Source organism: Zonotrichia albicollis, chromosome 13 (genome assembly GCF_047830755.1).
Source record: "Zonotrichia albicollis isolate bZonAlb1 chromosome 13, bZonAlb1.hap1, whole genome shotgun sequence".
NCBI classification, from domain to species: domain Eukaryota; kingdom Metazoa; phylum Chordata; class Aves; order Passeriformes; family Passerellidae; genus Zonotrichia; species Zonotrichia albicollis.
In genome coordinates, this window is record NC_133831.1 from 19,382,958 (window position 1) to 19,399,285 (window position 16,328).

At 40.5% G+C, this 16,328-nt stretch overlaps 2 protein-coding genes across 10 annotated transcripts in view; both read left to right on the forward strand.

Annotated features, from left to right (window-relative positions):
* TENT4B (terminal nucleotidyltransferase 4B) overlaps nucleotides 1–1,168 on the forward strand; it is a 39,584-nt gene extending 38,416 nt beyond the window's left edge. Inside the window, exon 12 of the mRNA XM_074551201.1 lies at nucleotides 291–1,168. Coding sequence (XP_074407302.1) covers nucleotides 291–470 — 180 coding nt within the window. The 3' untranslated portion in view covers nucleotides 471–1,168. The remainder of the gene's footprint in view (nucleotides 1–290) is intronic.
* Nucleotides 1,169–1,601: 433 nt separating this feature from the next.
* The window catches only part of ADCY7 (adenylate cyclase 7), a 71,149-nt gene continuing 56,422 nt past the window's right edge, over nucleotides 1,602–16,328 (forward strand). For 5 of the 9 annotated variants that reach the window (XM_074551189.1, XM_074551191.1, XM_074551190.1 and 2 more), the window contains exons 1-3: nucleotides 1,602–5,281; nucleotides 12,665–13,144; nucleotides 14,567–14,740. The gene's annotated coding sequence lies outside the window, so the exon portion shown is untranslated. Of the gene's footprint in view, nucleotides 5,282–12,661; nucleotides 13,145–14,566; nucleotides 14,741–16,328 lie in introns of those variants that run through there. The other 4 variants (XM_074551193.1, XM_074551188.1, XM_074551195.1 and 1 more) reach the window with 2 other exon arrangements.

Here is a 16,328-nt window from a genome sequence, read left to right on the forward strand (position 1 = left end):
TCTTCCTGTGCTGTCTTAGATTACGGACATTTCTGTAAATACCTTTATACTTTCCAAAATTCCAAGTGCTCTGCCCCTCTTGTGAGGGGCTAGAGATGAACATTTGTTTGCAACCAGCTGGGTGGGAGATTGGCCCTGCAGTGCTGCTGTCCCAGGTTCCCTCTGCCATGGCAGGTTTTCCAGGCTGTTCTCAGGGGTCAGCATGCTGGCTGTGCAGCAGCAGGGCTGTGGGACTGCCATGCCTTATTCCCACTGCAGGGATTGCTGACCACGTTCTCTTTCCTCCACAGCACGGATCCGCACGGTTATTCCGCTCCTCTAACAAAGGCTTCCAAGGTCCAACAAACTCAAGCCATGGTACCTCAGTCACAAACAAACAGCACCAAGGCAGCAAATCACACCATCAGTTTTTCCACGGCAAAAAGAGGAAACACAAGAGGGATGCAGCTCTGTCAGACCTTTGTAGATAGTTGACTACTTTAAGACTGTTCTTCTGTGTGCAATGATCTCATGCTACAGGATAGTTTGATAGTGACTCCTTGGATCTCTTCTGGAGCTTCAGACTGTTCAGACATAGATTAGCAACTGCATTTTTTTTTCCCAGCTCGCCACGGAACGGAACATGAAGATTGATCACTGCAAAAAAACAAAAAAAAAAAAAGAAAAAAAAAGAAAAAAATGGAAAAAAAAAGGAAAAAATTAATTTTTTTAAAATGAGGAAAAAGGCTGCTCATTTGATAAGTCATATGCTACAACAGGGTCATTTAGGATATAAAAGCTTGAATGTAAAATAAATGTATTTCCCATCAGCTCATGCTGACCTGTAGAGATAGTACTCAGTGTGTCTAGGGGGTGGTAACAAACAAATAAAACACAAAAAATAGGAAAAAAAAGGCAAAAAATTGTATTTTGAGGGAAACCCAGCCTTTAAAGGTGAAAGTAATTTGTGCATGATTTTTTAATTATTTTTGCATATACTTACCATTTTATTGTGTATATATAGATGACCATATAGGAAAACTGACATTTGTAATAGTGGATTTGTTAATACTTTTTACATAACATTACTGTTTAAATTGTAAACATAAATTTTTTCTCAGGATTAGTTTGGAAAATAATCTGAATTGTCATCTTAACATCCATATAAAGAGACATTACTAGTTGTATTGCTCAGATTTTCTTTTCTTGGCATTTGGAAGATCTCATAGAACTTTTGATCTGCAAAAGCTGTTCCTCTGAAAGAAAGGTTTATGGTGACAAATGAAGATTTTCATTTGTATAAAGTGTACATGTACTTTGTGTAGACACTGAGCTTGTCATCTCTGAGAAGTAACCTTCACCTTGTTTTCTAGAGTGCCATCATTTCAACATTTCAGGCAATGGGGTTTTATAGTTGCATCCTTCTCTTCCTCCCCTTAGTGGTCTCTCCTCGACCCTTCCTTCTTTTTTTTTAAGGAAAAACAAAGGGCCACTTGGGGTTTGGGGTTTTCTGTTTTGTTTTGGGTTTTTTTTTTTTTTTTTTTTGTTTTGGGTTTTTTTGGGTTTTTTTGGGTTTTTTTTGTTTGTTTGATTGATGGTGATGATTGTTTTCTTTTTTTGTTTTATTTTTTGGGTTTTTTTTTTTTTTTTTGGTTTAAAAAAAAAAACAAAACAACAAAAGTCGATTTGTTACAGACATTTGCATTCCTGGGCTGCTTTAATCCCATGCCTCCTTGTTTGTGCCTTTCCTCCCCCCTCCAGGTCTGGGTTTTTTTGTCTTTTATATTTTTGCTAACTCCTGTAGGAGATGATAACTGTTGAAGCTTTAAGTAAATTTTACAATTCAAGTATTTTTTTTTCACTCCCCTATTAGGCATTTTTATATATACACTTAATTATTAAAAACGAAACAATTTCAAATAATGAAATATACTTTATATTGCCTTAAATACCCAAACCTTTCATATCCCCTAATATTTCTTCATTGACCTAGTTCTCATTTCATTGAAACTCCACATGTGTGAGGTTCAGTCACATCACAAGTCTAGGTTGCAGTACCTTTGATGCCATGAATGCGAATGAAATGGAAAATTGCACTCACAGGCATAGTTTGGAACAGGAGCGGGGACACTTCAGTGCTAGAGAGTTAAGTGGCATTTACTTTCACATATTTCTGCAGAGAGGAGAGTCTGTACTTGGCACACCTGGCTGTATTAAATGCAGCAGTTCTGAGATGATGCTTTTATAAAAAGTACTGTTAGCTTTGAGAAACTTTTTATATACATTTACAGAATACTACAGACCAACCTGACCTTTATAGGCACTAATGAGTGCAATGATTTTTAAAGTAAAATGAGACCAGAACCAATGTTATCACTTAAATTAATAAACATTTTCAATGTGTTAAAGTGTTTTACTTCAAAAAGGAAAATATATATATGTATTCTAAAAATACAGCAAGTCATAACATTTACTCCAACACTAAGCTTACGTGATGTTAATTTGACAATTTTTTTTAATTTTTAGAGTCATATTTTAATTTGATCAGATAATTTTATCAAGATGTTCAGCTTTTCTTCATAGAAACTAGTGAAAGTTGTACCACATTATGCATAGTCACTATTTATTTTGTTTTAGATTATTGTGAATGTGTAGACTTATGTTCACCGCTTAGGGAACAATTATTTATAAATTATATTAATCCAGTATTGTTAGCTGCTATTAGCAAAACTGTTCCAAAACTTAATACTTGCAAAGATCTGTATCGCATTTACCACACTGAAGTGTTTTTAAAAGAATCACCCTCATTGTTGAAAGCAAATGTACTCCTAGGGTGCAGATATTAGTGTTCCAATAAGCATGTGATAATTTTAAGGTGGTGGTAGCGGGAAGATAATCTTGATTCCATTGGGAATCTTAGGTTTGCCTCAATTTATGGTTTTCATAAATTTAATGGAAAAAAGCTTTTCCTGGACTGCTCAAGTTTCTTTTTGGTAAACAGTATCTTTCTAAAAGAAAAAGAAAAAAAAAGCAAAAAAAAAGCAAAAAAAAAAAAAAGCATGAAGGAAAAATTGAGGTATTTTACATTGCCTCAAATGACCAGCATTGTATTCATAAAATACTGTATATCTTGCAAAACTTTATTTAAACGGAACAGTTGAACTGTTCGTTTTTCAATCTGAAGTAAAATACTTTCAAGACCTTTTAGTTTGCCTGCTCATTTGTCTTGTACATTTCATCTCTGTATTTGACTCAAGTCTAATTCCTTTTTGAGTTTCAATACTTTTGTGAAGATTTTGTGAATATATGAAAAAAAAATAAATGTTTAATCTAACCACTGCAGTTTATCACCATTCTTGACACCCTGTCTTCCCCTTCAGAGCACTGTGGAAAGAGTTTCTCAAGTAACATTTTTTGTAGGATCAGGGCCCTTCCCCAGCTGAGTTCTGGGCCCTCTGCCTGGAGTTTGGAAGCTGATTTTGTTCAGGTGGCCCTGGTCTGCTGGTCTTCCTTTCAGGAAAGCTGGAGCAGGGTCTGTAAGCTTGGGAATAAATGGAAGATAATACATGTGTAATGATTTCTTAATGTATGATCTTTGTCGAATTTTCCTCCTCAAATACACAGGAAGCTTATGGAAGGATCCATTTTCCTTCTGAAATCGGCTGTGGGGTGGTGTTGCAGCTGCAGGGCAGCAGCTGCTCAAAGCTGCCATGCTGAGGGGGTTCTGTAGAACTATTCAAGAGTTAATTGGATTTACTGGCAGCTAAAATCCATGTTCAGCAGTTCCTGAAGCACAGCTGATGTTACTGGAGTGTGTTCTTGTCCTTCCCTGGGAGACGTGCACATACTGCAGGTTCTGGTACTTTTCCTTCTGGTACTCCACTGCACACCATTGGAAGTACATAAATAATCTGGAATGTTTGTATATTGTCCTGTTTGGCATTAAATTGATTTGCTGAGACTCTTTTAATTAAAAAGAAAATTGATCAAATTGTGTTTATGGTTAAAAATGTATGTATTTTTTAATTGACAGTTTTCCCCCTTGTGGCAGAAAAGAAGCTGAAATGTAAGTAAATCTTTCTGTTTGTGAGACATGATTTCTGTTTTGTCAGAATTTACAGCCCAGGTTTTGAAATACTAAATCCAAACTTGTTTTCCTAGAACTGAATCTTTCGAAAATATTTGCAGTCCAGTGGCTGGTGACAACTTTTTTAATGTCCTTTCAAAATGGACCTTTTCCATTTTACGTTTGGAGTCATCGTGGGTATATCTTCAATATAAAGTGAGCAGCTGGTTAGAGAATAGTCTTACCTGGAAAATGTATTGTAAATAAATGCAGCCAGCCATTTGACATCTTGATGGATGCTAAAACTCATGATAGATCTTAGAACGTTTGACTACAACTTTACTTCGTAAAGAGTAAAAGCCATAGGAGATAAAATGTGCCTTTGTTGGGAATCTTGGCCATGCTCGTGGCAATAGCCAGCTCAGAGGTGGCCTGTTCCATTTGCTCCTTCCTGCAGGATATGGATGAAACAAGGCTAGAAAAAGAATTTTAATTTTATTTTGCTGCACGTTAATTGCTGAAAGCTGATGGGGTCCTGAAAATCATTTAAGTACACCTATTAGAAGGGAAAGATGAAAAATCTTGGGTGTCCTGTGCGTAAAAGCCACTTGGAGGAATGCCATCTTTCTGCTTCCAAGGTGCATGGAAGTGAGGTGCTGTGGGGTTCTGGTGGGTCCCTTGGCTCAGGCACTGCCTTGGGATAACAAATGACCTCAGCAGTGAATCTCTTGCAGGTGTCTGTGCTCTGTAGCAGGCCTAAATAGCTCTTGGCATTTGAAACTTGCTGCATTGGGTTTCCTAATCCTTTTTCAACTCTGAGCCCACCCTTTGTTTTTTGGTGCTAAATGTGACATCTTTCAAATGCTGTCCAACAGGTTCTAGGGAAGCACAAAGGGGATGCAGATGATTAGTGCTTTAAGAAGGGTATTTCCTGCTACTATAGCAGCTCTTTAAAGGAAAATAGACCAAAAACCCTTTGATTGAGCAGGTTGAGGTAGGAATACAACCCCTTAGCCCTCACATATCCATATTTGAATTATTCCAGGTAAATTATTTGACAATCTAATGTTGGGATATGTGGCTGATTGTTTTAGCATTTCTGTGTAATGAAGTCCTACTTTCCCATAGTGCAAACCTCTGCCAGAAAAAAACACTTGACTGTGTGCAAGAGCTGGCTTGTAAAGAATGCATTTGTGTGGTGGTAGAGAAATCTGAGGAACCGTGAGTGCAGATTTGGTGAGTGCTTTGCTTGTTTAAAATAAATAAAATGCTCTTGTGCGGGTATATGAAGAGACCTTTGCTGCTGTATGAAGCAATGTTTGACTCTTGAGCTTAAAGATCATTAAGCAATCAAATGCTTCTGAATAGCTGCTAGTGAAACTAATCTGCTCTCTGGGCTGCATTTTCCCAGGTCTAAAGTTCATTTGTTGTGCTAGATTTGGTGACAGCGAGATCTGAAAATAATCCTGGTTCAAATTGCTCATTTATGCTGCCTGGCAAAAATATCTGTTCTGAACTTAAAGCTACCATCTTAAAAAAAGCCAAAATCCCCAAACAAATACATCTTCCTGTTCTGTACACAACATATTATTGCACCAGCAGTGTGAAGAAATATTTTTCTTTAAAAATAACATGATGTTGTTGAGGTGAAATGTGCATTAATGGTTGCTGTTTGCATTTCCCTCCTCCTGTGACCTGTTTTCAAACAGGACTGTTGCTCATTCTTAGAATAAATAGGAAACTGATTAAGGCTGGGTTGGGATTTTGTTCCTCTTCACTATAGTGGATCTTGAATCAAGCTGCTTTGTGGTTGCCTGGTAATCAGTAACTATGAAAAGACATTCTCGGTCAGAAAAATCAATGGCTTACCCAACAGCAGGTAGAAATCTTTCATATTGTCTTCCTTCAATGCATGTTTGCTTTTCCTTTTCTAAATTTTTCATGGCGCATGGGAGGAATAACTTATAAAATAATGTATTATTTCTATAAGATTCTTTTCATCCCAAAGTGTCTTACTAACCTGATGTTATGATATCAATTTTATCCATCAATATAACGTCACAAAGCATGATTGCTGACAATTTCAAGTGTGTCTGATCTGCAGTGTGTGCCACCTCCTGAATCACTTCTGTGCAGTGTTTAAGCCACCAACTCCATCTACAAAAGGTAGTTTGAAGGCTCTGGCTCTATAATGTTTTTTGAATGCAGGCAGTAGCACCTTCACGTAGTGGTAACTACACACAGAATCCCACTAATCTAAGGGTAGAAGTCAGAAAAAGGAAATTTGTTGCAAAGAAATATTGGGACAGTGTTAGTAGGGTGGAAAGCCAAGAGGGTAAGGGCAATGCTGGCTCCAAGGGAGAGGCTGCCCTGGCCTTTCCTGTCGTGCCCAGGGGCAGAGACCACACTGCCCTGCACCTGCCTCCTACACCAAGGGCTTTGTAACAAGTCAGCACTTCTGAGCTCCTCAGGTGAGTCACGCGTGGTCTGTCAGACGCAGAACAAACTTCTTGGGGAGTACAGGCAAATACAGACATTGGGAATCCAGAAGCTGAGGCATTAATGTGAAAAATAAACCCAACCTTTGTAGTTACAGAGAACACTGGTCTGGTAATTTTATGTTGCATGGACAGTCTGATTTTCAAAAAAACAAACCAAAGCTACACTTAAATCTTTAAATGAATTACTGCACTTAATTTCTATTGAATAAAGTGATATTTCATGGTACAATTTTAGAGGAGTATTTTTAAACTAAAAGCTATAGAAAAGAATAATAAGTCATGAAATAATGCAGTTCTATCGTTTCTGTATTATGTAACTATTTTGCTAATTATTACACTTAGACATAAAAACCTGTCCACAAAAACCCAGTAGTTGTGAACTATAATTACTGTCTTTGGACATTTGTGAAAGTCTACTGTTCTGGTGCTGCTTAGTGAGGGAAAACTATAATAGACACTTGTGATGAGCTGGTGAAACACTAAAAGGACATAAATTAGGACTGATGTTTATTTCTCAAATGTCATTATTGGAAAGTTGTTCGTTTTCATTTCTTCTTTAGTGTCTTCATCAGTGTCTCAGTTTTTACAGGCTTTTCCTACCGTGGTGCCTCATCTGGCCTGCACAGCACAGCACATCACAGCTGTCCTGCATCCCAAACTGGCTGCTGGCCTCCTGGAGATAAAATTTTATGAGCTGCATGGATTCTTTTTAAAGAACAAAGAGTATCCATTTTGGATACAGTCCTGTTTGAAGCTAGCCAGGTTTTTTTTCCCAGTTCAGTAGTTTATCCACATTGAAAAAATTTTTTGTAATGCCAGTACAACCAACTATCATGTGGACATTCTTAAGCACCAGACAATCCTTACCTCATGGAATTAATCACTGCCCAGCTGATTTCAGTTAATAATGTGCTGTACTGAAAACAAATGTAGTGAAGATGCAGAATGAACAATTTTAATGTTACTATGTCAATAAGATTTTATTGCAAAGGAGAGAAATCTTTGCTGTTGGAAATTTGAGGTTACTCTTCTGCCTTACTCTAAGAATCACCACAGCCTGGTTTTGTTGAATTTAATGGGAGTTCTTCCACTGATTTCACTGATAGCAAGCAGGACTCTGTGATTTCAGGATATTAAGAAAGTATTTTCCACTTTAGCCCCTCTTTGCTTTGGGGCAGTTATTATATTGGTTTGTTTATACCAACTGCATAGAGGAAAACACACTATGTTTCTCAGCATAGATGAATAAAAAGGGAGGGCTATGTTTTTCTTTGTATTATCTTTTTCTTTGTACTCTCTTTTTCTTTGTATACTCTTTTAAAATCCCCATTGTGATCTAAATAAACTAATCCTCAAGAAGTAAGCTACTTCCGAAAGGTCAATGAGATCATATGAAAGGCTACATCCCCAGGTAATAGAAATAAATTTTACCTCATTGTTTTCACTGTAGTAGGGCTACATTGATTTAATCAGATGAAGTTTGTCCACACACTTTTAAAATTGATTTGTAACAGGGATGAGTGGGTTTGAGTTTGTTATGTTGTTTTGGTTTTTTTTTTTTATAAATCCATGTTTCCTAGTGGATTCTTTTAGAACTTTGTGTTCTACAATTGTATTCCAATTTACGTAAGAGCATTTTCTCCTAGTAATATGCATTGTCCATTTGTTCCTTACTGATTTTTCCAAAGTATTCTTCTTTTCTTTCCAGTATAGAAGTTATACTAATGCAAGTTACTAATGCAGAGATACTGAAAGTGCAAATTGAAAACAGTTAGCTAAATAGTTTTATCATTTACTGTGAACATAAAACGATCTGTTCTTTTCTGTGTTCTTTCAATCAATAGCATCTTCCATTTTGTGACAAGCTCCACCTGCAGTGTTAGGGCCCCTAATAGGGAAACGGCTTTATTTTCATTTATTTTCCTTTCTTGTGTAACTTACCAATTAATAAAAAGAGTGACTCCTCAATAAAGACCATCTAACAGGTTTCTAGGAAGCCACAGATCAAGTCCTCTGTAGTTGTTGAGAGTAATTAAATTTCTAGAAGAAAATGTTCCATTTTATTACAGGTCAGCTTGAGTATACAGAAAGATTTAAAGCTCAGGCTGATCTGTAGACCTTGGTTCAGTACAAATCACACCTGCAAGTCAGGTAAAAAGGTTAAAGCAATTAACCAGCCACAGATTGTTCAAGGAATAGTGCATTTTCTTGTTCTGAAAATAGATAGAACCTTAAGCATGAACAGGAGAGGAGATGCAAGTGGTTTTTGTTTGTTTGTCCGAGAATTCAAACAAAACTTCCTAGCCCAGGTTCTGGAGCTGCAAGTGATGGGAATTGTATTCCTAAGTCCTTCAGTTCCTCTAGAAACTCTGCATAGGCTCCTCAGTCACACACGTTTTTGCACTCTTGGTACCCTCCCCAATTATCATTTCCCAGCGCTGTGAGCTTGAGCTAAACTGTTCACTTGAGTCTTTCTTTCTTTGTTGTCCCACTAACTTTAATGAAGGCTGGAGTGCTAGAAAGCACAATCATCTTTCCAAGTCAGCCAAGAGTCTTTGACAACTTTAAAACAAATAACCAGAGAGCTGAATAGATTTTATGTCCCCAGAGAAACATGTATGACATCTATTGCTCTGCTTAGAGAAAGCAGCAAATTATTCCCCAAAGTTTGGTCAATTAATCCAAAAGCCAAAAGTGCAAACCACAATACAGCAGTGAAACTCTGCCTTCTCTTTGGCCAGGCTAATGCAGTGAGATGCTCATGCATTTAGCAGCATAAACCTTAGAGTCTGTAGCAATTGATTCTAATATTGCCCTGAAAATAAGGGTGACAGCAATGTAGCAGCTCAAAACAATGTCCTCCTACATCCTTCCTAAGCATGTCGTGTCTAGCAGGTTGGGATTGTTCTATTATTAGATATCTTTACAGGAAATAGCAAATAATTTACTCAAGTTGTTTGTCTCATTCTCTAAATTGATCAGTGGCCAAAGAGAGTGGAGTGTGTGCGGATGCACACTGGTAAATAGATGCTAAATCTCATCCAAAACAAACAAACAAACAAACAAGCAAACAAACAATTTTCTAATAAATGCTCCCTACTGTAGAGTTCATTTAAAATATTTCATTTCTGTCTTTCTGAATCAGAATCATGAAACTAGTGATGAAAAGCAGAAATTATGGTTGTCTTGGTCGCTGTTTCTGGGTATTTGAGGAACTTCAAAAAGGCAGCATGGTAAAGCATGCTACCCTACCCATGTCATGTTCCAGGACCTCAAAGGAGTATTTGAAAGGAGTGAATATATTAAAACTCTACTGCTAATTTTGCAAGTACAACTTCACATATTGTGGTACTTTATATAATGTCTACCCCACAAAAGAGTCTGCTCTATATTAATTTTCAAATTTTTCCTAAAGGTTTAAAAGAATACTTTCTGAGGTTATAAATATATTTCTGATTTGCTTTTGTCACATATTTATTTGGTCAGCAACCACTTCGTGAGTCCTAACTGACTCATTTATGGGAACTACTGAAAATCTGAGTGTTGAAACATTTTGCAAATAAAGTTATTTAGAACTAAATAAATAATGAACGCACAAACTGAAGGCAGGTTCAACCCACGGTGACGTTCTAAGAAAAATGTAAACTCGTCACATGAGAATTATACTTGAAGTTTACTGTGTTTTTCTATCTCTGCTTCTTTTTAAAATAGTGATCTTTCTCTGTCTCATAATGATTCATGACCCTGGATATTGCAGCAATTTACACTGAAGCACACATCTGAATTGTACAAAACAGGCTCCTGTAATGCTCTTTAACTCACTTTGCAGATACATTTCTTTTAAACATCCTATCTACAAATAACTTACACAGAAAACTAAATATTTTGTTTTATTAGATTTTTATCAGAAAATATGTTGCATTTTAACAAAATCTCTAAAAGTATTTATGATATTGTCATCCAGTTAAATCTTGAGAAAGATTGGATTTGTGTGTTTAATACTCTGACTTCATACACTCAATATGTACATGTCATTGTAGAGCTGTTGGATATTTTCTAAGCAAGAACTTGAAAATAATAATGGTTGCTTGTCTGTGAAGAAAACTTTCACAGAAGCAAATACAACCCTAGGGATTGCTGTACTCAAATTTGGGCATTTCAGAAGGACCTCCAATGAAGGGCTAAGCATCCACAGTATCTGACATTTGCAGCTACCACATATGCATAGGAAATCTATTTTGGATTAATTTACAAGGGCAAAAAGGCACTAAAGGCACAGGTGAGATGGTGACACTGCCAGGACAGAGCCCCGTGCCTGGGCGGTGGCGTTGGCAGGCTCCGGCAGTGCCAGCTGCTCTCCAGTAAGGGGTGGCAGCACCTGCGTGTGAGAGCCGCCCTGGCTGCGCCTCGGCTGCCGGCGCTGAGAGAAACCTCAGCAGCGCTAAAAACAGCGGGGGAAGTCTGTATGGAACCACGTGCAGGAGGCAGTGAGCTGGATATTCATTTCCATATATTGGGGTTTTTTTCTTTTACATGTTTTTTTTTTTGTTTTTGTTTTTTTTTTTTTTTTTTTTTGCTAAAAAGATGTTACAGTAATTGCTGACAGTTTAAGAGTAATCTACACAACAGTGTACATAAAGCGCGTGGAATGCTTTGGAGCTGCTGCCATTAAAAAGCCCTATAACGTCAGCAGTCGTGTTGAATCATGCAGGAATTTTAGATCTTACTCTGGGATAGCAAATACTTTTAGTGGGTATACAGAAATGATGTTAAGCAATCTGTGTACTCGGAAGGTCCACAAAATTCTGATGAAGTGATAAATTGAGTCCATCTGTTCTGAAACTAGTCCATTTATGATCTCAGCAGAACAATGTATTTTCCATTTCCTGCAGTTTTAAAAATGTTATTATCTAATCCAACTTCCAGTGAAGACAATTCTTTTAAACAATAATTTTACTGGAAGATCCTTCTTCTTTCCCCTAAAAATGGTCTAAGCAGCCTGTGCACTGCTTCCATCTGAATGCTCCTCTAATTTCTGAGTGCTTTTGGACGCTAGGTCCAAAACAGAAATGGGAGGACCAAGGTATGATTAGGTACCTTGCCCAAGACTGCACGTAGGAGCGTTGTAGGGCAGGGTTCAGAGGAGCAGAGTCCAGCTCTCCTGCGGCTCAGTCCTGTGCCTCAGGTACGTAACCACTTCTCCAGCTGTATTCCTTATCTATTGTCTCACATAGCTGAAACTGGATTTAAATTCCTTCCCAAAATTCAGCCTGAAATCATCCTAATAGCTGGGCAGTCTCAGACAACGTAGCCTTTCCCATTTTCCCAGCAATGTTGCAACAGGAGCTCAGAGAGTCGTGCTTGTGATAAGTGCCCTGAGCTGCTGCTCTCTCTGAGAGTCACCTGAGCACATCACTCGGGCCTACGGAGAGGGGAAAGCACCAGCTGGCTGGCAGGGCACAAATACAAACTGTATTTGGTTACTAAGGTATTGCTGCGGTCATGCTACGTCCATGGATGACTAACACACGGCTGTGGCTGCAGGTAGCCAGGCACACACCTGCCTGCCATGGGCTGTGTGGTTGCCAGTGACTAACAGCTCACCAGATAAACTTAATCCAAAAATCCATGGAAATCAGCATTTCTTTCTGCTGCCTCCAGTGAGCTTTGCATTGGACTTGAGGTGTGGTGGAGCCAGGCTCCGTCTGAGTTAGTGGCCATATGTTGGACACTTGATGCTCTGAGGCATCACTGCCAGCCCGTGAGGGTCCCAGGGAACACTCTGGGGACCCAGTGGGGCACAGGGAGCCCGGGGCTGTGGGATGGCACAGCCGGGTCCCTCAGTGGGGCACAGGGAGCCCGGGGCTGTGGGATGGCAGGGCCAGGTCCCTCAGTGGGGCACAGGGAGCCCGGGGCTGTGGGGTGGCACAGCCGGGTCCCTCAGTGGGGCACAGGGAGCCCGGGGCTGTGGGATGCCACGGCCACGTCTCATGCGCAGCCCGGCCAGGTCCCTGGTTCCCGGGTGCTGCCTGCCTGTGACGAGGTGGGGAGTCCTGCCAGAACCACTACGGCAGCAGCCAGATGTAAAAAAGTGGCTGTAAACTTTTGTATTTTTCAGAGTCCCGGGCAGAATTTTGTTTCCACCGCTGCACATCGTGAACGCTGATGGGGGGACACACGGACTCCCAGGCTGTGCGGGACAGAGCGCTGCAGACCCGGAGCCGGGCAGCGCTGAGCGGGGAGCGCTGACGATGGGTGCAGTCCCTCACCATGTGGGGAGCCCCGGACGATCGGGGGAGCCCCGGACGATGTGGGGGAGCCCCTCAGGATGTGAGGAGCCCCGGACGATGTGGGGAAGCCCCTCGGGCCGTGCCCCGGCGGGGCCGGCGGCGCTCCGGAGCCGCAGCAGGAGGGGCAGAGCAGGAGGGGCGAGGCCGCCGCGGTCCCGCCCTCGCCGAGCCGGGGAGGCTCCGCGGGCCCCGGAGACACCTCGGGCGGCGGCAGGAGGAGGAGGAGGAGGAGGAGGAGGAGGAGGAAGAGCAGAGCCCGGTCCAGCCCCAGCCCCGAGCCGCTGCGTGCTGCTCTTCGCCGGCCGCAGGTGAGAACGCCCCGGGAGTGAGGGCTCGGGGGTCGCGGAGCGCGGCAGGAGGAGCCGATGGCTCGATAGGTTTCCCATGTAATGGTTATTTACTACCTCTTATGGCACCACTTGATACACTTGGGAACGGCGAACAAATGTTGAGGCCCGTAAACCTTTTCTCCAAGTTTATTTCGCCCAGAAAAGGCGGATTTAGTAAATCTGCGAGGCCTGAGTATTGCCACATGAATGGAGAAGTTGGGGGTGGTCTTCTACGCTCTAAAGCCAAAAGCTGACTTGGTTTTAGTAGAGGGAATTTTAGATCTTTTTTGGATTGCACTTTTTAAACACAATAGGGTTTTTTTAACTGCTGAAGGAGGTACTTAAATACCAGTGAGAACTTGAAATATCAGGAGTTTGGGTTGTTCCTTTTTGCAGAAGTTTGGTTTGTCTTGTTTTACTGCTGAATAGGTGAGTTATTTCTAATCTCCATGGGATGTGTTATGGTATTTTTATAACAAATATTAATAAAGGGATTAAAACACTTTAAAACAGGTAGTTCAGCGTTGGGTCTGTTGCTGGGATCTGATGTTTGCCATTGGCAGGTGAAGGATATCTGGGACAGGGACATGTCATCACCAGTGACCCAGGACTAGACTCAAGTCTGTAAAGTCTGAGACTTCTGTCATAAGCACTAAGGATGTGGTCAGCCCAAGTGCTGAGAACTGGGCAGAGACACTTTGAAGCCCTTTTTGGACGCACAAAGTAAATATGCAGTGTAGTGTTTGAATTTGGTTCAGCACAGAAGTCTGGTTTTCTCCTGTCATATGTCTTATATTTTATTTATATTACTGAGAGCCTGACACACTTGGTTGTGGCCCAAGACCCTGCTGTGATAAGTGCTGTGCAAATACAAGGTGGGGAAAATCCGCACAAATGTACCCAAAAACTTTGGATTTGATTCTGAAGTGGTTGAGATTTATTATAGGAAATCAGGCATCTAGGCACTGCAATATGAAAATTTCTTCATAGTGGGAAATAGGCTGTAAATGTACCTGCTTTTGGTAGAAATTCATGGTGGAGAAGTTCAAAGGGTGGTGATTTTTTTTGTTTGTTTGGTGGGGAGGTGGGGGGGTGTTGATTTTTTTTTTAATAGGAAAGAGTGCCCTAGGAACTTCTAAAAGGAACTCATCACAAGGGGAAAAAAAAAAGAAGAAAGAAAAAAGAAAAAACAGGAGAACTTGTTTACTTGATGTCTTTATGTCTAAAAAGGAAAATTACTATAAAGAAATTCTGTAGCTATTATATATTTTGAAGACTAATAACAACACTTTCCAATACTATTTTAAAGCAGGATTCCAGGACAGCAAGAGAAAAACTCCAGGAGGGTTTAATGCTTGTGTCTAGGTGAAAAGTAAATAATTTTTTTGTTTGTTTGTTTAGGTATCCTGATCTTTCAAATCTTAAGTCCTGATCTGGAAGGATTTTCATGATCCTGTGTAGGTGGAAAAAGAGTGTTGAGGTGTATTTGCCCAAGTGACCACACCTGGACAGTCTCCCCTCTCCAGAAGTGTGGAACAGACACGGAGGGGTGTGTGGAATACCTCTCGGAAAACAGTAAGCCAGTCCGGATTTCTGATGGCCATTATGGCATGTTAGTTCTGCTTCCAGAAGCCATTCTTAACAGCAATTACGGTCATTGGTGGTTCTTGTAAAGCAGCCATTAAACTTCTTAAATTTTTCTTAATGAAGCTAATGTCAACGCCGTTAGGAGTAAACAAGGGAGAGGCTTCATTCCCCGATGTATGTGGGTATTCCCTAATGTGTGTCGGTATTTGTGTCCTCACGGCCCGTGCTAAGTGAAAGAGCAGGTGCTGCTGCACAGCTAATTGGTTTAAGGAGTAAGCCTAGGGATGATGATCACTGTTTCATGTCAAGGTGGGTGTTTGTGTAATTGCCAGTTGCTCTTAGATTAAAATAATAGAAAAAGACAGTATTCCCCATGGAATTAAAATAAAATCTCTACATTGAAATCTTAGATTTATTCTTGTGTTCCACCTTCGACTTGGGTTTAATGTTACGGAACTTAGCAAAATTACTTGTTCTAACTTACTATGGAGTTTGTAAAATATAGGGTGAAATATTTCACCCAGTTATTGTTCCCTCAGTCTTACAGTCTGTGCTGAAGCTACGTTTTATCTTTCTAAGGATAAAAAGGAAAAAGGATCCAGACTACTTGGATTTGTTCCAGATTAATACAATGCACTCAGCATCTGCAAAGCTTCCGAATTGCAAGTGTCATTTGGGATTTTTCCGTATAGAAACACCCACTCTTTTTGTGTAAATCGAGGAGTGTTTTACTGCCCTGGGAGGTCGGGCTGGGGCTGGGGTGTGCAGGGCCAGCAGAGGGATGGTAGGGGTGGTGTCAGGGAGGCTCTGTGGAGCCGCTGTCCCTCGCTGCCCTCCCCTGTTCTTTGCTCTCCGCCACCAGCTGAGCCCGCGGGCGGCTCCGGACGCCTGGGCACCGCCACAGCCTTACAGACCTCCCTTAACCCAGCGAGGCTCTCCAGGTGAAAGCCGGCTCCTGCCTGAGCCAAAGAGCTCTCTCCTTCCCTAGTAAAACCTGTCAATATTCAAAGTGTGCAGCGCAGGGTCTAAAGCGCCATTTGAGGAGTTAACTGGTTCTGTCAAAGGCTGAATACCTTCTATAAAGAGGGGGATAATCTGTTAAACCAGCATCTGCACAGTTTCAAGATGATTGTTTGCTGAGCTGACAGGATGTTACAGTGTGAAATAGTTTGTAAGCACTGTGCTCAGATCATCTTGTATTACAATAAGGAAGTGTAACTTCTTCCTCAGGCCGTTACAGCATTCACCAACAGTCTGTCTTGTGCTTGCAAAAAACCTTAGTTTTATATTTTGCATTTTGAGAATAGTAAAGATATAGATCTTGGATTTCCTCCTACTCTTACAAAACCAGAACATTTTCATCCGGAAGAACACACTGCCTTAAAAAATTAGGAGTTTTACAACCCTCTTATCTCATAATAAAAATCATTATCATTGTTATCTCCAGAGACTTGGAAATCACTTTAAATAACTGTTGTTGTTTGTCTTTCACCTCTGACACCATCCTATCTTCCTGAGGCTTCTCAGCTAGGATCCAGGCTCTGTCTCGTGGTGCTGAGCAGCAGGGTGCTCCATA